We start from the raw sequence: 24,742 nt of genomic DNA on the forward strand, positions 1-24,742 counted from the left end.
TATTTAATGCCAGACTTGTGGGACACTGGGAGCATTAAACTTGGAGTCCCATGATAGGGCTGAGCCCTGCAGTAATGAATAAATTATTTAGCTTCTCCACACTCTAGTTTTCTTGTCTATAGAAGTAAGAGATTATAGGGTGTTATGGGAAGAAACCTTTGCATGCTTATTCAATAAAATTTGTAGGGTTGAAGTTTAGGCTATGACTTCAGAATTGCCTCTGAACCTACCACCAAAAGATGTTCTTGAAACTCAAAGTAGGTTGCCCCTGTGATTAAGAATCTGATTTGCAGCGGCGCCTGGGTGGCTCAGTGGGTTAAACCTCTGCCTTCAGCTCAGGTCTTGATCCCAGAGTCCTGGGATCGAGCCCCCCAGTGTCCTGGGATCGGGTCCTCTGCTCAGCAGGGAGCCTGCTTCCCCCTCTCTTTCTGGCTGCCTCTCTGCCTACTTGTGATCTCCGTCTGTCAAATAAATAAACAAAATATTTGGGGGGGGGGGAGATTCTGATTTGCAGAATAGAGAATTTGATTTTTCTCTTGTGGAAGACCAAGAGACAACCTATGGAGATCAGATTCAGTGGGATTCAACAGAGTGAAGAAAGTAAGTGTCGTCTGACTTCTGTGAGCTTGGGCAAGGTCCTTCACTCCCAGACCTCAGGATTCCCAACTCTACTTTGAGCAGTCCCATTTCAGCGGGACCAAGAGTCTCCTATTCTCTGGTGAACTGCAGCAAAGGACAGAAATTCAATCCAGAGCCATGCGTTCCATAGAGTAATGATCTGTGCTGGCTTGGGAACCAGAGAACCTGTAAATCAGAGGTGCAAAGACTTGAGTATGAATAACAAACTCACTGAACATCTCCTCCAGGGGGTTGTGTGGCACTTACATTCATTCTTATCTTTTTCATGGACTTCAATCTCTAGAGTTCATGATTTTACATATAAGTGTGCTGGTTTCACTTGCTCTTCTTTCAGGACATGTGCTGTGTGTTTTTCCTCTTCCTGCCTCTCCACGCCTTACGTAAAATAGACATGAATTGTCCCTCTGTTGGATGAATTCATTCATTCATTTATAGCAGCAGCAGTGTGGTCCAGGGTGGAGTGAAGGAAAGAATATCAGGCTCAGAAGCTCTGGGTCTTGCACTGTGAATTCCTTGCCATATGAGCCTGGAAAACCAAAGTAGCTTCTCAGCCTCAGCATGCCAGGCCTGCGTGGCCTACCTCCCAGGTGTCTGGGATAACTAAATAAGCCCACCTCAGCAAAGGTAAGGGATATAATGCAAGTAAAGGGTGTAAAGATTGAACGTATATCATTATTACAACCACACTAAAAAAACTGAGACATAGGAGTAAAGCCTGGAAGAACATATGCAGAATGTTGGACTGTGATTTTGTTAGGATCTTGGGATTATAGGTGATTTTTTTTTTCATTTCTCTATTTTTTCAAATATTCTGAGTCATGAAATCCTTTAAAAAAAAAAAAAAAGAAGAAGAAGAAGAAAGAAAAAGTAATGTCTTGTTATTATTGGCCAGGTCTTCCTGATTTCCTTGGAAAGTCCTCTCCTGCTTTCCTGTCCAAGGCCAACGCCCCAGCCCAGGGCCTCCACACCCCAGCCTGGTCTCCCCATTCCAGCCCACAGTCCACCCAGCATCTGAAGCCATCACTGGCTTCCCCCACCTCTGCTATCATCACAAAACCCCCTGTGGGCTCCCTTTCTTTTTCTCTTTCACATGAGAACCTACTCCTGTGCCTGACCTTCTGCTCCATGAAGGGGTGACTACACATTCTTTCCAGCCACTCCCAAAGCCTCTTCCACTCCAGTTAGCCAGTCTTGACACTAGTTTAGGGTCACAGCAAAGAGGAGGCGGTAGCCCGCCAGAAAACATCTATAGCTTGGCTCATACAGTATTCTTATAAAGTTTGAGCCAACCTTTAAAAACTGCGGTTTCACATAAAAATCTAAACTTCAACTTTCTTGTTTTAAAAATAGGAAGGTCTGGCAACACAGATCCTTCATTCCTTCAAGGCCACAGTGTGGAAACAGTTGACAGGAGCTAAGTAGCAGCTACCACCTTGGACAGGGCCTGTGGTCCCACCACTCCCAATAGGGCCTCCCCTGGCCCACAAGACTCCTTTGGGAAAAGTAGAGAAAAGCATTTCTTCCTCTGAGCAGGAGCATCCGCCCCCACAACAAAGGCACAGCTTAGCAAGTCCAGCAAAGGAGGGATGGATTCTGGCCTCTATTCTCCAAGCAATCATCAACAACCCAGCTGGCATGACCATAGGCACCATCTCTGCCCCCAAAACAAAGGCAGTTTGGTGCCTGGTCTCTGTAGGCTCACATATTAAAATGTCCACCATAATGGCCATCCAGGCTCCAATTTAATTTATCTGTGGTACTTTCAGCCATGCCATCTGCTTTGTCTCCACACTGCCTTCCCTCCATCACAAGATGGCCGCCAGAGCTGAGTGCTACCTGCCTCTTCATTCCCCTGTGGATGGAGAGAATGCCTTCCCACACCCCTCAAGCAAGAGCCCTGAGCTACACTCTGAATGAGTCATTCCTCAGCCAAACATAGTAGCCAGGACAATGCCAGGCACTAAGTAGCTCAGTTTAGGTTCTCCGAACAATTCACTAGAGCAAGGCAGTTGGTGATTTATACCAGTGTTTCTCAATATAGATAATAACATTTTGACCAGGAGAATTCTTAGCTGTGCCCTAGTACTGCAACCCTACAGTACAGTTAGCATATCCGACACCTCTCAATCATATGCCAGCCATATACCATAGTGGCTGAGGTGACCAAAAATGCTCACACGCTACTTATGTCTAGACGTTCGTGCATCTGGAAGTCTGACAAAACTGGATGGACTTCAACACAATAGGGAAGAGTGAGTGGTTCTTTAAAAACAAAGTCTGTCCCTATTAGGAAGATGGAAAAGTAGAAATGAATTCTGGAACGGCAATCCACATATATTTATTATATATTCTTTTAGGTAGGAGAGAAGATAAAAGAGAAGAAAAACTATGGTTGCTAAATTTTTACCTGTGATTTTTGCCTCAGATGTGCCCCAGGTTACTATGGAAACCCCTTGCTGATTGGAAGCACTTGTAAGAAATGTGACTGCAGTGGAAATTCAGACCCCAACCTGATCTTTGAAGATTGTGATGAGGTCACTGGCCAGTGTAGGAATTGCCTACGCAACACCACGGGTTTCAAGTGTGAACGCTGTGCCCCTGGCTACTATGGGGATGCCAGGATAGCCAAGAACTGTGCAGGTACGGTACTGCAGATCATGGCCAGCACGTACACTGAATTTAGATGGATCGATGTTGGGGAAATACTGCAAGCACCCCCTTGTTACTTTTCCAGGGCAATGCACGTTCTTAGGAATGTGCACTCTATACTTAGGAATGTGCACCCTATACTCACTTGGGTTAGATATTATTATCAAAACTACTAGTACAACTTAGCTCATGGGTAGAATAAACTATGAGACCATCACACAAATGAACTTTCACGTTATCATCTAGTTTTCCAATTTTTTTTTAATTTTTTAATTAATTATTTATTTATTTGACAGACAGAGATTACAAGTAGGCAGAGAGAGAGAGGAGGAAGCAGGCACACTGCTGAGCAGAGAGCCCGATGTGGGGGCTCGATCCCAGGACCCTGGGGCCATGACCTGAGCCGAAGGCAGAGGTTTAACCCACTGAGCCACCCAGGTGCCCCTAATCTTCCAATTCTGATCAAAGAAGTGAATCAGCCTTCCATGGATTACCTATCATTGACCAGAATTCTGAATGAAAACTTGAAAGATTTACCTCTGTTTTCTTATTCTGGAAGCTATGTCCCTTTTACCAGTTGTGTCTATTAAAACTGACTTCTTAGTGAACTAGATTAGCAAGCCAATGGTACAGTTTAGTCATCCCCCAATGTCCGTAAATTGTCAATGTAAATAGTGCAGGGTCAGTATAAGAAATCTTCCTGGTTAAACTTCAGTTGGACCAAAATGTACAAATTTTATTCATGATTTCTCTAATCCATTTGCTGCATAGAGCGAACATCTTCAGAAATAAAGTTAAATTGCCTTTTTCTAGGAGCAAAAGAAGGTTGAGACTGTAGTTCTTACTCTTTTGTGACTAAGAGGAAGCAGGGTGAGGAGGCACTGTGCCCTTGGGGCATGCTTCTACTGGAATTCCCCTCCCAGAAGCTGATTCCCACCTGAAAAGATTTTAAGAAGTGAAGAGTTTAAAGTTGAGGAGAAGGCACATATGATCTGCAGAAGTCACAATAAAAGTATACTTGTCTATAAGAAAGCCAGGTGCCCTGAGGCATAAAACCAGAGGCAAGAAAGGAGTTCTGGGTTCGGTCAGGCAGGTGTCTGAAAGGGTATTGGCAAAATCAAAGCCTTAGACATTCATACTCCAGTTCTCAAAACATTTGCTAAACTTATGTTATACCACATAAATGCAGGTCACCATTAGAAATGATGCTAATGTTAGAAGCAATTAAGTATAACCTTGCTGAATTGTTTAATAAATCTACATTTTGTGGAACATCACACAGCTGAAGTGTAATAAACGTACATTCCTCTTGAAGCTGATTTTTCTTATGATTGTTCTGTAAAGACAGTTAAGAGGTCGGCTCCCCTCTTAGTATTCACAATCCTATCCCAGCTGATGGCTCGCATAGATAGCTTAGGAAATCTTTAAATATTACAAATGAATTGCTACTGAGAAATTCAGTGGGAAATGAGCAGTGTGATGAGATCGGGGTTTTGTTTTTGGATTTTGTTTTGTTGTTTTTTTTTCCCAAAAGACGTTCTTGGAAATCATCAGTAGATCATAACGGGCTCTCAGGTCTTCTAAATTCACATAAATACGTTCCCGATTCTTTCCACGACATTATTCCTAGTCATCCCACTGATAGCTATCGTTTGGAGGTTTGGAGTCAGCTTTGCCAAGGGTCAAGCACTGTGGGAGCCAAAAATCCTTCTTGGGCCTCCTCCCTCCCTCCCCCAGTACTGCTCCTCCCTCACACCTGGCAATGATCAACCCTGGAGATGGATTAAACTGGAGAATCAGTCTGTGATGAAAGGGAGAGCTCTCAAATTCCGGTTGAATGATGGGTTCCGGGATCATTTTGTACTTTGTGAAACTTCCCAGGATCTTTTTGGACTGAAGCAATTGCACAGTCATACCAGAATCCCAAAAAGTTGGGAGAGAAGTCCCAGAAAATGTAGATTTACTTTTGCCCCAGGACTGCCTTGAATATCTTCCTGGGCTGGGCTAAATTGGGGGAAGGGCATAATCTCTACATCACTCACTCTACACGATCATAAGGAAGAGTATAATTAATCCCCGTTGGAAGAACTATATACTGGAAGCCAGTATTTCTAGAAACCAGGAAAACTCTGCCATATCTAAAGTATTAAGAAACAAATCCCTAACCTCTTGTTTTTGTTTCCCACAGTGTGCAGTTGTGGGGGAGGCCCCTGTGACAGCGTAACCGGAGAATGCTTGGAAGAAGGTTTTGAACCCCCTACAGGCATGGACTGCCCAACCATAAGTAAAAATAACAGTACATGATTGACTAACCCCACTTTCTCTAATGTGCTGCAGGTGTAGGATTAAGAAGAGCTATGCAATTCCCTCTCTGCAAACTGCTTAAGTCCCCCTCCTGGCTTTAACCCTGTCTTTGCCTCCACCAAGTGGACCCTAAGCGGAAGCTACTTGATTTAAATTGGCAAAATGGGTGATTTACATTGAAGCAACTCTATTTTAGAAAACTTATTTTATGAAGCCTTTAAATTCAGCATCTTACCTCGTGGGCAAAGGCAGAGTCAGAGGTACAATTCCTAGTGACCAAGTTCATTCTAGCTCCTTTTTCTTTGTCATCTCTTCAAGTCCTCAGATAATGTGATATACAGACAATGCTTTATAACACTAGGGAAACCAAGACAATAAGCAAACTTAAGTGGCTCTTCCCACATCACTCCAAAATGGAAATGACAGCAGAAAAAAAAAATGTTCAGGCCTTATGGGATGGAGCTGAAGTCTTACTTTCCTGGATTTCTCTGTCATTCCAATCAATCAAACCATGAGCCGTCCTGATGGTACAGGAACCTGTTGTAACACTTCCAAACAAAAGCCCAGAGCTGGTCTTAATGACTTCTAGGGCATCCTTCAAACCCTTCGTCTAGAAAAGGCTATGGTTGATTCTTATAGCATATACGTAAGATCATGTTAAACTTCAAATAACAAATTAACATATTAACAACTATTAACACTCAGTCTTCATTTATTCGTTCTCTAGAAAAGAGCATAGTCTGAGAAATAGAGATTGGGAACAGAAAAATTTCAGAGACTGGGTCAAACAGGTTTCAAAGCACAGTCTGTTGTCCTCCTTAGTACGCACAAGTGGGCACTGGGCCTCCCAGGAGCAGCAGGGGGTGGGGGACGAAGGTGATGACAGCGGCAAGCGGAACTCAAATGTGAAATGCAAGCGGTGGGGAGAAACTACGACCTACTTTACCACATGCCCAGGCTGAGCAGATATTCACAAACAGTGACATTCTACAGACCCCCTTCTCGCTGAAGTGTTTGTCCAGACGTGAGGTCAGGCCATGCAGAGGCGCTGAGCCACCCCTGGAATAGGAATAGGAAAGAGGGGTTGCCTACCAAACAGCCAACTTCACCAGCAGGCACCAAGCAAAAGCCTGGCATGAAGAGAGCCATCCCAGAGGCCTGTCCCACCACTAAGGAAAAGTGGAGAGTGTGCTTCTCCTCCCCCACCCACCTTGCAAATGGCTTGCCCTTTTATGCTTCCTTTCTTTCTCAATTCAGCGACTGGTGTCCACGACAGCCTACTGGCCCAGTTGCACGCGCTGTTCGTTCTGTTAGATTTTCAGTGAGGATAGTGCCCGATGTACAGTTTGAGTCATCTTGGACTCCAGTGTGCTTTGAGGGTAAGGATTGGTTCTGTGACCTAGAAAAGCTCCTCAGGAAACAAACATAAAAATAATATTAAGCAAAGAAGTAGATGTCATGATCTACTAGAGCACATACTTCCCGGATGACTTTCAGTTTTAAAGAAATAACACATCCGTTTTACCTCTAGGCTGTGATAAGTGCATCTGGGATCTCATAGATGACCTTCGATTAGCAGCCCTCTCCATTGAAGAAAGCAAATCCGGTCTGCTGAGTGTCTCATCCGGTGCGGCTGCTCATAGGCACGTGAATGAACTCAACTCTACCATCTCCCTGCTCAAGGTAGGCGGCCCCCTTGTACCTTCAGCGGTATCTCCCGCTGGTCTTACAGGATTGCTCCTATAACTCCTACCCTGTCTGTCGTCTGAGTCCCATGGCTGTATTATAGATAGGTTGTTGGACTAGGAAATGAGAAAAAGTTTATTGTAACCATGAGCTTCATTCTAAAGCAAGAGCTGCCATGTATAAAAGAAGTCAATGTGGAGAAGGCAACAACTAAAACAATTTCTATATACCAATCTATTGAGGGAAGGAAAACACTCTTACTTCCTTGGTAGAAATGTACATTGGTTATTCAGGTCCTTACCACAAACTTACCATTACCTTTACCTCAATTTCCAGTGCTTTGAGGGGTTTCTCTAGAAACCTCTCTCCTGCTCTCTCCCTCTCTCTCTCCCACCCTTACGTTGCCTTCTTACTGACACCCAGTCTCTCCCATTTTCCCATCCACACACACACTGAAGCACAGCAACATCCTTGCTCAGTGTCTTCTCACAGGTCTAGTGGTTAATACCTTATACACAGTCAGACAACAGTCAAAAACAGTAGACTATAACAGTGCTTCTATACCTCCACTTTAAGAGGTGTTTTTCCCCCCTCTAAATTATGGGCTCTGTCACAACCAACAGTTATTTTTTAAAACAGTAATAATTAACTGAAAGCATAATGGAATTAATACTGGCACAGATTTTTACTCTGTCAATTTCACATAATGGTTAAGAGCATTAACTTTGAAACCAGATGGATTGCATTCAGAGCCCAGCTCTGATACTTACCAGTTATGTGACCTTGGGTCAGTTATTTAACCTGTTCATTCTTCAGTTTTCTCCGTCCGGCACTGAGGGTCATTATTGTACCAATCTCCTGGGCTGTAGAGAGAATTCACCAAGCAATATGTGTAGAGAAGTTGCAAAAGTACCTACTTTAGAAGGTGCTCGTTACTCTACTTTTTAGAGGGGCAAATAAATGATATTGACAGCAATTGACCAAATATGCAAAATGTAAAGTAAAGCAGAAATCATGAAATCATAGAGCTGGATGGACTTCTATGAGCATTCTATTCTAAACTTAGGAATCCTTCTTATGCACACTCATCTGTTTGGACACATGGAGGCACTAGTTCTCAGAGGAGTTGCCCAGACTCAGGCCTCTTGATACCACTTGAACTCTCTTTCCTCAGCAACATAACTTCAAGATAAGTGTAATTAGAGCCGACAGGAAGTCAGTGCCAGGATTGAAAGGCTTAGTCCAAAGTAATCCAGGTAAAGCTACATTAGACCAAACTCCTCAAAAATGGAAAAGAAAGGGCAAATGATCTGAAATAAAGAGCATTGCTGTTCTTCTCAAAAAAAAAAAAAAAAAAAAGTAAATTTCCAAACTCCATTTCCCATTACACGGATCCCTGTGGGTTCATCATTTCCTCCAGGGCCTGCCAAAATAGAAATTGTAAAGGTCAGACACCCTGGGCCTCCACCAGTCTAAAGGGTGCCTTTGTGAAATTAGAAAAATGAGCCCTTCCTCCATGGTGAGCACAAACTGGGTCAGGGTCTCTGGCCTAGGGAGCAGAGCTTGCAGAAATTCAGCCCTGAAGGCCGTTGGAACCCTTGTGCAGACCCCAACTTTCATACTAGCTTACAGCAGCCTTCAGACTGGTAACAAAAGCTCACATTTTACTCTAGGTCCTCTTGTACTGAAAGTGGGGTGTGTGTATGTGTGTGTGTTTAAGATTTGTTTATTTGCGAGTAGAGAGAGAGAGAGAGAGAGAGAGAGCAGTGGGAGGGGCAGAGGGGGAGTCTTAAGCAGACTCTGCACTGAATGCAGAGCCCAATGCAGGGCTCTATCTCAGGATCTTGAGATCACTACCTGAGCCACAAACCAAGAGTTGACACTTAACCAACTGGTCACCCAAGCCCCCTTTTATGGATACTTTTCAAAACTTGGCGTGCACATCTACCGACTATTTTCAAAACTTCTTTTTTTTTTCACAGATGAAATTGTTAGAAAGAGAAAACCAGTATGTCCTAAGAAAGATACAAATCAACAATGCTGAGAACACAATGAAAAGCTTTCTGTCTGACGTGGAAGAATTAGTGGAAAAGGTACGTATTCAGTTTCTGGGACTGCCTTCAGAGAAGGGATTTAGCTGGGGTGAGCCTGGCTACTCGCAAACGATCAAGGCTTAACACAGTGCAGGAAAAATGCAGTGACCCACATGTCTTAAAATAAATCAAGGCAAGATCTGTGGAAAAAGTTAATGTACTTGGTCTTTACAGTCTCTTCCCGTTTTGATTGCTTTCCTTGGAAAACTATGTTTATGGGGAACTTTCATTGTATCTGCTGCTGCTTAATATGGTTGATATATATTTCAATTAGGATAGTTGATCAGCTGTTTGCCATAACATTTTATAACTAAGAGCTGTAGAGAGCCCAGAAATAAACTTTATTATACAGAAGATAAAATTTAAATATTTGCTAAAGGATGCCTTAAGTAATAAAAGGAAAGAAGAACCATGCTGAGAAAACAGTTTTGCAGGTTGACAGGGAAAAAAAAAATCACTTTCAAGTTTAACTTTATACCATATACTGAAATAAATTCCAGACAAATTAAGACTTGAGTTTAAATCTCAAATCCATAAGAAAGCAGAACTAAATAATTGTTAAACCTTGGAAGGAAATAACAGTGTGCTTAAATATAGCATGAAAAGTTATAATAAAAAGAGGTAATAGATTTGATAAGATAGTAATAGATTTGATAAGATAAAGAGGGAATAGATTTGATAAAATAAAATTTAAAATACCCAGTAAAACAACTAAATAAATGAAAAAGTCAACTAAACCAAGAAAAATATTGAGGGAAATATGGCTTGTAAAAGCTCTCACAAATTAACAAGAAAAACACTAAAACAGGAGCAGAGTGAACATGAAAGACTATTAAATACACTCCCCGGGAGCCTAATGGAAAAATATCCATCATCTGTAGTAATAAAGAAAAATATAACTAAGCCACAAGGTGCCATATTTTACATATTAAAATGTTTGACACATTTTTCCCCCTAATTATGTTCTACCAGTACTGCCCAAAGTACTCTGGAATTTCTACTTTCAGACACTGGTGTTTGATATTATAAAACACTGAAGTTCTTTTCAAAAACAGTTCTTATTTTCTGCAAAAATAATGGTTAAAATAACTCTGATAATCTCTTTTGAACTTGTACATCTTAAACTTTTAAAAGATTATGTTCTAAAAACATGGATTATTCTAATTGGATCTTTGGAAGATTCAACTACTTCGAAATGTGTATGAAAACCATGTCCTTTGTTCCTACGCAGTGGTGCATTTTAATCCAACCATAAGCATATGTAGAAAGTGGTGAGATCTCTTAAGTTTCAAAGGAAATACCAGGAAAGAAACCTCTGTGGAAAACTCATTGTTTTTTCATTTCGGTATCATGGTTGGAATTTGCCCAAAGTGTCTCAATACTTGAGAAAATATTTTCACCGAGATTAGTTCCTTTTACCACTCAGACACAGAGTTACCGATCCTTTTATTGTACAATTTTTCCACTTCTGGTGTAACTTAAATGCAGACGTTCACAGGGAGAAAATGGCATGAGCTTAAAAGTGACATCACAACAGAAAAGGCTCCTGGGCTCCAAGAGCAGACCACCAAAGCGGGAGGTTGATAATAAAGCACTTGAAACTTTCAGCTGTTTCCACTGACTCTTACTGAAAATAAGGTCTTTCTAACAACAGTCCAGATGGTGTAAGAACCTGCTAAAACATTTTGAAACAAATGCCCAGAGCTGGTCTTAATGATTTCTCAAAGCATCCTTCAATCCTTTAGTCTAGAAAAGTCTGTGATTGATTCTCAGAAAGATTTAAGAACAGAGTTGCCTTACGAAGTCTTCTACCACATAAGTGACTAATATTTGCCTTTAAACAGACTGCAGGATTTCACTGTAGGTTCCCACAGTGATTTTTTTTTTCAAATGACAGTAATGTTTCCTCTTGAAACTTGAAAATACCTTTGTGCAAATTGTCACATAAATCTCATGAGACCCACATCTCACAATTCACATTAATCTAAAGTGACTGGTTTTGTCCCAACCTTCATAACTAAGTCCTCTAGCCCCCTTTTGGAAAATTCTACATCCCCTTCCTACCCTCTTACTTCTGGGAACCTCCTAAAGGGTGTCTGTGCATTTGTATTCACAAATAGCCCCTGCTCCAAAGGACGTCACTTGCACCACTGCTGATCATGTCTGTAAGAAAGTGCCAAACACAATGTCAAGATTCCACTTTCCCACGTTCCCAGGCCACCACGCTCAAAGTCGGAGTGGTACTAGGCTGTAAGCAAAAGTGGAGGCCCTGGCCCTCTCTCAATCTCAGCGCTGCTGTCTCTTGCCAACTGGACCTTGATGTTAAAATGCAGAGCCCCAAGTCCCAGAGCCCAGTGTCCAAGGGCTGGCTCAGGAGGTGCCCCATCACCTCCACTCCCCTGTCTCCTCCACGTCCACTCCACCCCTTTAGCCACAACAAAAACTCCCTGCTTATCAATGCATCCAAGAGATGTTTCGGACTGGAAGGAAAGTAGGTCCTCTGTGTACATCAAAAGCACCTGAGCCTCATCTCTGATCCTGACAAAAATGTAAGACAAAAAATAAGAATATGTTTCAATCCCCAGAGCATGACTTAATACCTGGTGTCTAAGTGATCGTGCTAGCTGCTAGGGATACTGAAAGGAACATAGTAATATAGCATAAACCCTTTTCTCAAGCAGCTCACAATCTGGCAGGGAAAAGAGATACATAAAACAAAAGAATTACCACCTCGCATTCAATAAGAGAGGCATGGTATGGGCTCAAGAGCGTACTCTAAGGAAAAAATAATGAACTTGCTCACTAGGGGTACAGGAGGGAACGATTCTCAGAGAAGCTGAGTGTTGACCTACGTGTTTAAAAATGACCAGGAGTTTATCAAGTACTTCCAAGCAAGTGAAAATTCCACAAGAGCAAAGAGACAGATATTCACAGTGTGTTCTTAGAACTAGAAAAGCTTTGGCTATGGCCTAGTAAAGATTAGCTGCGGGGCGCCTGGGTGGCTCAGTGGGTTAAGCCTCTGCCTTTGGCTCAGGTCATGATCCCAGAGTCCTGGGATCGAGCCCCGCATCGGGTTCTCTACTCAGCAGGACCCAGGGTTCTGGGATCGAGCCCCACATTGGGCTCTCTGCTCAGGGGGAAGTCTGCTTCCCCCTCTCTCTCTGCCTGCCTCTCAGCCTACTTGTGATCTCTCTCTTTCTGTCAAATCAATAAATAAAATATTAAAAAAAAAAAAAAGATTAGCTGCAAGGCAAGGAGCAGGAGATACTGCTGAAGAAGCTCTCAGAGGCCAGATCATGAGGAACCATGACCACCACACTCAGGAACATGTGGACTTCATCCTGTGGACTTTGGAGAACACTGAAGTATTTACGTAGTACCATGAACTGATCAGATTTGAGATCTCGAAAACATTCCTCTTCGGTAGGGAATGATGGATTAGCGAGTGAAGAACTCTGAAGATACAGATAGCACTAGTCTGGAAAACTGCCTCTGGAGTCTAGACAAGTATGGTTGATGGCTACCTTGCCTTCTTCATTTGAGAAGAATTTACAGTGATCAGGTATCAGTCAAGACTATGATCATATGGAACAGGAAGAGAGGCAAGAATGGCAGGCACAGTAAGAACAACTGGGTGACCAATGGACATGAGGAGTAACAAGGAGAAAGCTCTGGCTTGGAGAAATGACTCTTCTAAGATTACGGAATGGGGGCCCCTGGCTGGCTTCGTCAGTAGAGCATGCAATTCTTGATCTCAACATCATGAGTTCAAGCCCCACATTGGAGGTAGAGATTACATTTAAATAAATAAATAAACAAATAAATATCAAAAATAAAATTACAGAATAGATTAATCTGGATGTTTCTACTAACTAACCAGAGGGTAGTTAGAGAAAGATTTGAGTCTGTAGCTCAGAGGAGAGATCCAGTCTAGAAAAGTTGTTAGAAGCCATCTGTGTTCAGGAGGTAGGAAAATCCAGAGTAGGTAACCCTATACACATTCTGAAATGGCACACCAGTATTCCCACTACTGTTTCGTCCTGTGCTGTCCTTGTTTATGCTTGTCTCCCAGAATGATTCCTAGAAGTTTCCCCTTTCACTTTGAAAAGTGTCATAGCATAAGCAGAAACATATGTGATCATCCTACATGTTGATTATCATCCTCACTTAATCTGGTTGATTTTTTTAATTTTTTAAAGATTTTATTTACTTGACAGAGAGAGACACAGCAAGAGAGGCAAACAAGTAGGGGAAGTGAGAGCGGGAGAAGCAGGCTCCCTGCTGAAGAGAACCCGATGCGGGGTTCGATTCCAGGACCCTGGGATCATGACCTGAGCCGAAGGCAGACACTTAAGGATTGAGCCACCCAGGCGCCCTGGTTGTTTTGTTGTTGTTGTTGTTGTTTAATCAGAAATCTAGATACACTCCCCTCCATGCATTGTATTACCAAAAAGTTCTTGTCACTTTTATCTCAAACATGTACAAGGAGACTTTGCTGTACCATTCATCAGTTTATAGCTGCCAGTTAATTTTTTAATTTCACCTCCTCATAAAGTAAGGTGCATCTGTTTGACCAGGGGACTATACTGTTATTTTTCTTCCATAAGCAAAGCTACAGAAAAAAATAAAACTTTCAAATAAGGCATCACTATCTATGAAGGCCAGTAAGTTTGCAATTTAAAGTGATAGGCAGTGTGCTCGCTTCGGCAGCACGTATACTAAAGTGATAGGCAGTCCTCTTTACCTCTGAGTCCTTGGTCAAATATATAGTGTATGTCTCAGCGCCCTCTGGTGTTTGTTGGAAAGAAGTGTTCTTAGACGCCGTCCAGCCTCCCCAGCCCTTCATTGCTTCAATTCAAAGTTTCCTTAAAAGAAGTAAGTTAAACGACTACAGTAATCACAAAAGGCCTTTTTCTTGAAGGATAAAACCAAAGTTAAATATATAAATATATTATATTATATATATAATATAATATATAATATAAATATTTAAATTATATTTGCAAAGCACAACATATATACATAAATTATATTTGCAAAGCACAACATATATATATGTTGTGCTTTGCAAATATAATTTAAACAGATCAAAAATCAACTTGTTGAAAATTTCTAGATGTTTCAAATATTTGTGTCCATAATTTTTAGAAGCAGGGAGGGGTGACGTCAGAATAAGATTCATCTTAGTTTCTGCATCATATGATTTTAAAATGAGCACAGACTTTGTATCTCTGGAAAGCATGAGAACAAGGCAAGAGGAAGACGGGCATTGGAGGAAGGAACTCCAATGACGCAGAATGCAGGTGTCTGTTACTTCAGAGAACCCACTCTTTAGGGAAGGGTCTGATGGTCACATTACTGCTGCCCAGTGAGCTTTATATGGAAGGCATCTGGAACTGGCTTGATAAAAATCCTCTGGGGCATGTGTTTGCTCTGATACCATTTCTGCTTTATCTTCCTTGACTAAGGGCCCCTTCTGTGGCTTATGCCTGGGAAGCCTAAGAGCTTTTCCAGGTAAAGTCATGGAATAATCTTCTGGCTGGAACACGGGAGGACATAGCCACTCCCCTCTCCCAGTGAAACTGTGCTGCGGGTCTACAAGCACGCTGGGGGGCAGGCCACCCTGCAGTCCGCTCAGATGCCACAGCACTTTGGTAGAGAACCGAGCCTGAAAAGCACCAGATGAGGCGAACAGACATCTACCAAGTTCAGACAAAAGAACTCCTTCTCCACTTGCATATAGCCCATGAGCCAACCTTTCTAATGCTGAAAGGAAGTACACAGGACACGTCCCCAATGCCATGCATACAGGCCGGTATCCTGGCCTTGAGCCGTTTCTTAGATGAGCGTCTGTCCTTACACACGCAGAAATAGGCACATCCACATACACACCCACCCGTGCTTCCAGAAGCTGAATTTGAGTCGGGATTTCATCTTGACAAATACTACCTGGGAGCTCAGAAACAGAAACTCCCCCGTGAAGAGAGCGGAGCCCACTTCTCAGAGAAGAGTCTCATTCACTCCAAGCCAAGTCTGCCTGAGTGGTTATTTGTACCCGAGTGCCATCAGTGTTGATGGGAATTTGGAGCACAGCATTGAGCCCAGTCAGCATAATCCTTTAAATCTCAGTAGTCATTTAGTGTCAGCGCTGGACCACCCAGGAGCCACTGGATGCAGAGAGCATTTCAAGGTCTGCCTGCTTTCTCAACAATTGCCCCTGTGAAATTCTAAGCTCTTCTGCCAGCACAAAGTCAGGCTGGTCAGCAGACCTGGGTCATTTCCTAGTCTGGAACTGTGAGCTACAGTAAAAATTCCAAGGGTAAATTGCATATGAAAGGCGGTTAGTTTGGACTGAACTGTGACTGATGGCAGAGGAACACAGCTGATTTTATAGCATCCTGCGACTCTAAAGCCGGTCATCCCATCAGCCTTCACGTGTGATTTCTGGGGCCATTTTACATGTTATAGAACTTCCACATGCCAAGGAAATTTATGTTTACAGGATACATTACGCCCACCCACCATCGCATGCACAGGTAGAACATTCCCTCCTCGTAAATTTAAGCTGCTGTTTATATGAATTATTTGCAGGAAAGTCAAGTCTCAAGAAGGGGCAAGCTGGCTCAGAAGGAAAGCATGGATACCATTAACCACGCAACATACCTTGTGGAGCAAGCTCATAATATGAGGGATAAAATTCAAGGTAAATATATTCTCTTCTCATGCTGCTTAATGTCAGGAATCATTTGTGCTTTAACAACAAAAATATGGCTACTGTTAGTGTTCCCTATGTGCCAGGAACTACTGTTACAGTGTTACATATAAGGTAATATACATATGCATTTATGATAGTTTATATGTATTACATATAAGGTCTTCCAGTTTGGCCATCTAGGATTTCTGAGCACTCATCCCTACTTACAATCTGTTGGTTGTCAAGAATAAATGTATGGAATCATTCCCTTTCCAGGCATTTCAAGGAAGTGGAATGCCAGAATATCCTTCCAGCAAGGAAATGGAATGCTATGGTGTCTCTAAAATGCAAGAGTTGAGTAGGGGTCATGTTTTTCTGGACTATTTGCAGCAAAAACCCCACCTTTAGAGTGGCAGGAAACTGTCCACTAATCCAGACTGTCCTAAGCTCTCTCTACGATGCCATTTCCCGAAGACCAGACAGACAACATGCTCCAGTCCCCAAGCCAGAAGAAAAGCCTGGAGGCCACGTGTTGATTTCTTTGCCCTAAAGCGTTGTGGCAGATTTTACCTTCTTCCTTCTTAGAGGAGTACTTATTTGTGCTCTAACTTCTAATAAGTGTTGGCTGTATTTGAAGACTATCTTAACAGCCCACTGAAAGCCAGCCTCCAATTTACCAACAGAAAACAGGCACTTTCACTTGTTCTAAAATAAAGAGAATTTCTTTGACTCACAGTCTGCAAAGATACAGTATTTGTATGTTTCCATAGCTTTTATCCTATATCTTAAGAGCTGGGTGATAACATCAAGTGCATCTCAGGGCACAATGGCAGTAAATGAGCCCAAGTGAGAAAGTCACATCTTTATCCTGAGGTATAGGAAACATATTTCAGGCAGAAGAATGAATGGAACCAAAATTAGACATTTGCTGTATTTCCTTTGGTGGCTATAATACATGATAAAAATAAACAGCATGCATTTCAATCACCCCACAATCCTATGTTCACTGTTTCATGCTTTTGCATCTACAATAATTTTTTTTTCATTTGAGATTTATTATTGATTTTTTTTTTCCAAAAAGTAAGGTTGGACCTAGAGCTGACCTCATCTAATTAAGAAATAAATGCCCCTCTAGGCAGCAAATAAAGCCAGGGTCCTAGGAAACCATTCAGAGAAAGTAATTCACCTTTGCTGTTGTAAATTTTTTATTCTACCGTGTTTCACTAGGGAGGGATCTAAGCCCTCTATTTGACCCCCTCAGCCTAGGAAAAATGAAAGAAATACTAAAGAAATGTAAATGGGAAACAATAATTTCAATCAGTTTACCTTTTAAAAATAATGCATGAATAGTCTCCAAGACTAAGGCAAATATGTTATTGTCTACATTTCCTTTTTCTAATCTACACAGGACATGGCTAAACTAAAACAGGCCAGAATTGAAAATGTAATATTTGGATCAAAATGCCAAAGAAGTCAGTGGTGTGAGTGATATATCTAAGAGGGGACCCGGGAAATCTATGTTTCATTTATTTCCAGAGCTAAGATTACAGATTTCACTTGAAAAGTGAATGTTTAATCCCTTCATAGTTTTGTTTCTAGCCTATCTTGGTTTCCCCAAAACTTTCTCAGTAATATTTACAGTGTTCAAAAACCTCCTTCCCCGTTTATCTCCTTCCCTTCAGAAGTCAGGGATGCTTCGCGGGACCAACAGTGTGTCATTCCTTTTTCCCAACCAACTGTAAAATAACTCCTGGTGACCTTCAAGCCATTATCCACATAAAATACAAGCCCTTATCTGGTATGATTGATGTGACACCAGTGATTGTTTACCCATCTCGTCTGGCCAACCGCATAGATCATGGTAAACCACAGACACACAATTTCATTTATGCCAGGAAGATAAAATACTTCCTCCCAGAGCTGTCAGAGGACAAGGTGGCAATTACATAACTTTCATCTGATCATATTTAGTAGGAAGATAAAGTCAGAGAATGACTCAGCCCTGCTGGTATTTACAATGCATTTAATCCCTCTGACCATCAGTAGTCCCTTTGGTTCTACACTTCTCCAGAAGTGGAGTGAAAATGACCCAGAATCAAAATGGCCCAGTCTTAACAGTCATACTACAGAAGGCAAATAACAACTGCAAAGTGTGTGTGTGTGTATACACTATATATATAATATATATTTATATATATATAACATATATATAATATATATTTTTATATAATATACATATATAAATGAACAAAAACTCACATCACAATATAACAAACCTCTATTTTTATATCTCATCTATAGAATAATCTGAAAGATCCACTTAAACAACTATCAATATACTCTCATTTTGGTTTAGAGCTTTGGTCAGAACCTTGACTAAAATATAATTATTATCTCTAACACATCCTAAAAAGGACAGGAGATGCCTCAGAGGATTTTTTCCAAGTTATATATTTTATATAAAATGTTGATCAAAGACCCCAGATTTGTGTGCCTTCAATGTTAATGTTCAGGAATTACTATGGAAACCAGACACAGCTGAAGTCAGGACAGGCCTTATATTAATCCCATTACCATTCTGAAGACACCAAATGGGAAGCAGAGTTGTTTCCTCATGTTTTACTTCTCCTTGGAATATATGATGAATTCCAATGCTGACACCAGTATTTACAGATGAACCTTAGTACACTGTCCTTGAATGAAACCCTCTTTCCATTTCAGGATCAGCCCTGCCCTTTGCCCTCGCTGTCCATATTCTCAGTGGCATCCCCCATAAAATGCCCAGACACCCCACCCTGCTTTCTTCTCTCACTGTGCCCTTCCTTTCAGAGATCAATAACAAGATGCTCTATTATGGGAAGGAGCAGGAACTTACCTCTGAAGAAATCTCTGAGAAGCTGGTGTTGGCCCAGAAGATGCTTGAGGAGATCAGACGCCGTCAACCATTTCTCACGCAAAGGGAGCTGGTGGATGAAGAGGCAGATGAAGCCCAGGAACGTAGGTGTTTTCAACTCCTAAGGCATAGCATGTGTCTGCTTTCTTTGTGGGTCCAAGAGAGGATGCTGAGCTACAGGGGAACATTTGGTCAAAGCAAGCAATCTCCAATATTTGCAGTTGTTTTTTTATAAAGATTTTATTTATGGGGCGCCTGGGTGGCTCAGTGGGTTAAGCCTCTGCCTCCGGCTCGGGTCATGATCCCAGAGCCCTGGGATCGAGTCCCACATCGGGCTCTCTGCTCAGCAGGGAGCCTCCTTCCCTTCTCTCTGCCTGCCTCTCTGCCTACTTGCGATCTCTCTCTCTCTGTCAAATAAATAAATAAAATCTTTAAAAAAAAAATAAAGATTTTATTTATTTATTTGAGGGCGAACATAAATACTCAGGCCCACATGAATTGGGGGAGGGGCAAAGGGAGAAGGAGAAGCAGACTCCCTGCTGAGCAGGGAGCCCAACAAAGGATTAGATCCCAGAACCCTGGGGTCATGACCTGAGCTGAACGCAGACACTTAACTGACTGAGCCACCCAAGTGCCCCTAGATGCAGCTATTTAGAACTTATACGTGGCCTCAGGAATCAGGACAGCCTGTACGGTCAAGATTTTTAGATCCAGGCCCAACCTTGACCTTTTGAAAAAGAACTGAGATTCTACATAAAATCTGTAGACTTTAAACTCCTGAGGAGAAGAAATAGGGACTTCATAGTTAGTGAAAACATATAAAACAAGAGAAGAAAAACTAAAGGGAACCACTTTTCAGAACTCCACTAAAAGAAATCTATGGCAAAGGCAGTAAAGCTACAAACCCAGCAACATTCCTGTTCTGAGGTCCCCGAAAGGACTTTTAATGACTTTTAACCTCCAGTGCAAATTTAACATTTCCTTCAATGATGAATGTAGGCAAGAAACCACAGTAGTATCAGCAAACCTATGACTTGGCCACTCTATCAGTTTTCAATGACTATCTAGCAACTCACCCCAAATATATTCATTTTTTAAAAGATTTTATGTATTTGACAGAGAGAGAGAGAGTGCAAACAAACAGGGGGAGCAGCAGAGGGAGAAGCAGGCTCCCACTAAGCAGGGAGCCCAATATGGGACTCTGTCCCAGGACCCTCGGAGTATGACCTGAGTTGAAGGCAGACACTTAAAGACTGAGCCCCCCAGGCACCCCAAACATATTCATTTAAAACTAACATTTATTTATTCATGATTTCACTGGCAATTTGGGCTCCACTCCACCTGGACAGCTTATCGCTGCTCCGTGTAGGAGGGGCTGGGCTCCGTAGGCTGTCTGGGGCCTTACCCAGGATTGCTGGGCCTTACCCAGGATTGTAAGACTCCCTGGAGTCTTACCCTCAAGGAGTCCCGCCCAGGCTCACTCACAGGCAGCAGCTTTCCAAGAAGACAAGAATGGAGCTTGTCCTCTATAAGTCGTGTTTTATCCATCCTACTCGCCCAGACCCGCCCAGATTAACTCTCCTCTTGATAGGAAGAGTTGCAAAGAATTTGGATCCATTTTAATCCACACAATCAACAAGAGAAGCCATGGATCTGGGTATTGGATTTTAGCTGTAGTCTGATCTCACAACATTCAGTTCTTCAGTAATTCAAAATTGTGTAGTTATTAGTCCCACCTCTAGATCTTGTTATTTCAGACTTATTAAATAAGCACATGTGTTGTTATATCACCAATTTGTTTTTTAATATCTTGGTCTTGGCTTTAAGTCTATGTATTTTATTTTACTTTTTTTTTTTTTTTTTAAGATTTTACTTATTTATTTGACAGAGAGACAGAGAGAGAGTGAACACAAGCAGGGGACTGGGGAGAGGGAGAAGCAGGCTTCCCATGAAGCACGGAGACCAAAGCGGGGCTCGATTCCAGGACCCTGGGATGATGACCTGAGCTGAAGGCAGCCGCTTAATGGCTGAGCCACCCAGGCGCCCCTTTACAAATTTTAAAATACATGATAAGAAGGGGCCTGAAGGCTTCACTAGATTGCATATGGTCCCATGGTACAAAAAGGGTTAAGAACACCTGTACTACATTATTTCCCAAGGATCATTACTATCAACTTCTGCTGAAAAATTATTGTGACTATTCTAGAAGAGGAACATTCTTCACCTAAAGGCATGTTATCATAACAAATGTATAAAGTCTTAGAAACAGTAAGAGTTCAAGAAGACTCTCGGGCCCCATTTCTGGGTCAGGATGAAGCCAGTGCTCAGGAAGGAGAGAGCTCTGATGTCAGACAAATGCTTCCACACTTTTTGCCTGTTTTAGAATAGAACGAGTCTGCCCTGGGGAAGCAAAATCCATCACATCTCCCACATAGCCGCCTTCCACCTGGTCAATGCATTTTTAACCACTTTCTTTACTCATTCATGAGCGTATGTCTTCTGCTCACACTAATGAAGGATACTCCCTGGAGGAAAAAGAGAATTAAGACATGTAATCAAAGCATGTTACAAAATTTTATCAGAGGATTAAGACATACACAGAATTTAAGAATATATCATTGCCATTGACTCTTCCGACCACCCTAAACAAAGGTTTAGGTTTGACCTGAAGAAGCTGCCTATCGACAATTGCCTGAAGAGAATAGAGAAAATGTCAGTAGCGGATAAGATAACTTCGGTTATGTTTTTTTTAAGATTTTATTTATTTATTTGACAGAGATCACAAGTAGGCAGAGAAGCAGGGAGAGAGAGAAAGAGGAGGAAACAGGTTCCCCGCTGAGCAAGAAGCCCGATGTGGGGCTTGATCCAAGGACCCTGGGATCATGACCTGAGCTGAAGGCAGAGGCTTTAACCCACTGAGCCACCCAGGCACTCCTATTTTTTAATAGTAAAACTATAGTATATCCGAACCCCTTTGTCTGATAAAATTATGAATAATCTGGGTAATAATAAACACAGCATAATGACATGGTTTTCTCAAAAAACATAATCTTGTTGGAAAACCTAATCAGACTTTTTTTGTTTTGTTTTTGGGGGGGGCTGACATCATCCTGGGACTCAGACTCTACAACCTAGTATTTCTTTCTCCAAATATAAAACGCGGGACTATTTTTATCAACAACAGCTTCAGTCTCTATTGCTAGGGAAGGCATGGCCTGACAAATGTGTGGTTTTGCTAACTGCTGGATGGAGGGAGAGAAGGCAGGAGAAGCCCAGGCTGAGGTTCTGTGTCTGCTTCTTCCCAGTGCTGAACCAGGCTGAGAGCTGGCAGCGGCTATACAACGACACTCGCTCCCTGTTCCCTGTCGTCCTGGAGCAACTGGACGACTACAGTGCTAAGTTGTCAGACCTCCAGGAATCCTTGGACCAGGCTCTTGACCACGTCAGGGATGCCGAAGACATGAACAGAGCCACAGCAGCCAAGCAGCGGGACCACAAGGTACAGTGGACACGTTCCCTGTAATGCATTTCAGGCATATACAACACAAAGTTATAACAAGAAGGGATGGTTGGCATACAATTTCTTAAAATGCTGACATATTCAAGTATCCGTATATTTAAAATATTTATGCATTTTTGCCACCGTAATTTGCCAAAGTCACTGTGTGCACCTAAAGTTGAGTTGAAAGCATTATAATTGTTGAGCTTCTGCATGGATAAGAATGCATTTGTTCTTGGGGCTTGTGTCTGTGCGTATGGATAGGATGTTCTTGCGAGTGAGTTAGCAATGTGCTATTCCTATGCTTACCTTTTTTTTTTTTAAAACTGAGAGCACTAGAACACCAAAGCAACCCAGAACCATGTTTTAGAAGGGTATGTGTAATTTTTGGAAAGGTATGATAAGCAAATCTCACAGCCAAACTGGTTGGCAGCCGCAGGGATAGGGAGTCTAATTCAAGCCAAAGGTCATGAAAATACAAAGAGATGAGAGAAATTCCCAGACCTAGCCACAGCTTGCAAAGCCGGGCATACTGATGGGGGCAGGATCCGTGCATGCCCACCTTAGGGGGCTTAGATCTGGTGGTGGTCATGTCTGCTCCAAGCAATGCATGAACCCACAACCGCCACCATGCAGAGGAGCGATCTTCTGAGAGGAAGACATGTGAATCTTGGACGTACTTATAAAGATCAGAGTGAAATAGTGGAATGTCAAAAACTAGGAAGCAACTATGAGCAAGTTCATTAATTCAGTTATGTTTGCTTTTATTGTCTGCCAAAACCAACTTAAGTGAGACTCTCCACCCTGATTATCAGTCATCACCATCTCTCAGTAAGTCACTGGAAATTTTCCTAAACAAAAGTGAATTACCCTTAGCACCACCATTTTCTAATAGGAGCAGTCCCTCAGCCAGCATTTTTTAAGAATAGCAATGGCCAAGATAGCGACCAAAATAGCCCCCCCTTTTTCTACCCTGCATTCCTGCTCCCTTGCCACTTGCCCGCCCCACCCAGCCTGAGCAGCTGCCCCCATCACAGTTCTGACTGCACTAGTCACTCCGGTAAAACCCTTCGTCTTTTCCTTCTGACCCTATAGCGGTGCCTGTGACTCTGCAGCTTGTGAACCACTGAGTGATCATAAAATAAGTACGGGAGGGTCGTAACCAGCCTTTTTTTTTTTTTAATTGAAGTTTAGTTGAATAACCAGCATTTTCTAGAAAGAAAAGAAAGAATAGAATAGAAAGTATCAAAGCACATAATCTATAAGAAGGTATAGTTTCTTCGCATCTCTGCTTCAGCCTTGCAACATAAATCATATTTTTTACTGTGGCTCCCAGTTAAGAACATTCGAGACCCTGTCCAGTAGGACAGCTTATGCCCCTGCACATGCCATGAGGGACGCTCTCTGATCCACCCTTCGCCAGCCTCCTTGGCCTTGCCTGTTGTGAAGTCCCTACCTCCCATGTTCGGTTCAGGCAATATCACGCTTCCAGTAACCCCATGGGCCTGGAACACAGACTTCCTTTTCCTTTCTCCTTCGCAGGGATAGCCCCAGGCATCACCTCCTCTGGGAGGCCTCCCCTCCCCTTCACCCTCCCCAGGCCCAGGTTAACAGGTGCTCTCCTCAGTAACCCCGTAATGCACCTTGTGCCATTCCCGTTTCAGTATCGCGATCATCCCTTAACAGACCTGCCTTCACTACCCCACCTAAGTGTTGTATTTCGCATTTCACTGTTAGACCTATAGCAAAAGAGTAACAGCAAATTTCCAATCTTTTTACAAAACCAAAAATAACCACACAGTTTAATCATTTTGATATGTGCAGATGGTAGCCACACAACTAATAATTACATGATTTATTTCACCACCCGCTCTCACCCCAAAGGGTAATAGAATGATAAAAATCTTTGTCAGATGAATGAAAGATTCTGTGTTTTGGAAAGCACTCTTTAGAGAGTCTGTTAAAGCAAAGCTCTGCCTTCCCAGAACTGATTCTTTTTTGTAAGGCTCGGGAAATTTATTATTCTTTGCAACTGTGAGATGGAAACTGAACAGGCCTGATAGTGTTAATTGTGTGTCATTTTCATAATTATTTTGTTCATTTCATAATTATTGTGTTCATATTGACCTTCGTTCTGTAGGAGTATATTTGTTTCAAAGCTAATTTTATTCATTTCTGTCTAATGTTACCTGTGATGAGTCTGGCATATGATAAAGGATAAGCCCCTGAGCTTGAAGCATATCACTTCCCAGCTCCTGCAAATGTACTTCTCACTCCGTGCTGTT

General features: G+C 42.2%; 1 protein-coding gene across 3 annotated transcripts in view; it reads left to right on the plus strand.

Annotated features, from left to right (window-relative positions):
- LAMA4 (laminin subunit alpha 4) overlaps positions 1-24,742 on the plus strand; it is a 147,237-nt gene that overhangs the window by 58,021 nt on the left and 64,474 nt on the right. For 2 of the 3 annotated variants that reach the window (XM_044244267.1, XM_044244285.1), the window contains exons 5-11: positions 3,065-3,279; positions 5,477-5,572; positions 7,124-7,275; positions 9,261-9,371; positions 15,963-16,074; positions 18,895-19,062; positions 22,264-22,457. In XM_044244267.1, the coding sequence (XP_044100202.1) occupies positions 3,065-3,279; positions 5,477-5,572; positions 7,124-7,275; positions 9,261-9,371; positions 15,963-16,074; positions 18,895-19,062; positions 22,264-22,457 (1,048 nt within the window). The remainder of the gene's footprint in view (positions 1-3,064; positions 3,280-5,476; positions 5,573-7,123; positions 7,276-9,260; positions 9,372-15,962; positions 16,075-18,894; positions 19,063-22,263; positions 22,458-24,742) is intronic. The other variant, XM_044244276.1, reaches the window with a different exon arrangement.

The sequence above is a fragment of the Neovison vison genome, chromosome 1 (assembly GCF_020171115.1).
Source record: "Neovison vison isolate M4711 chromosome 1, ASM_NN_V1, whole genome shotgun sequence".
Classification (NCBI taxonomy): Eukaryota; Metazoa; Chordata; class Mammalia; order Carnivora; family Mustelidae; genus Neogale; species Neogale vison.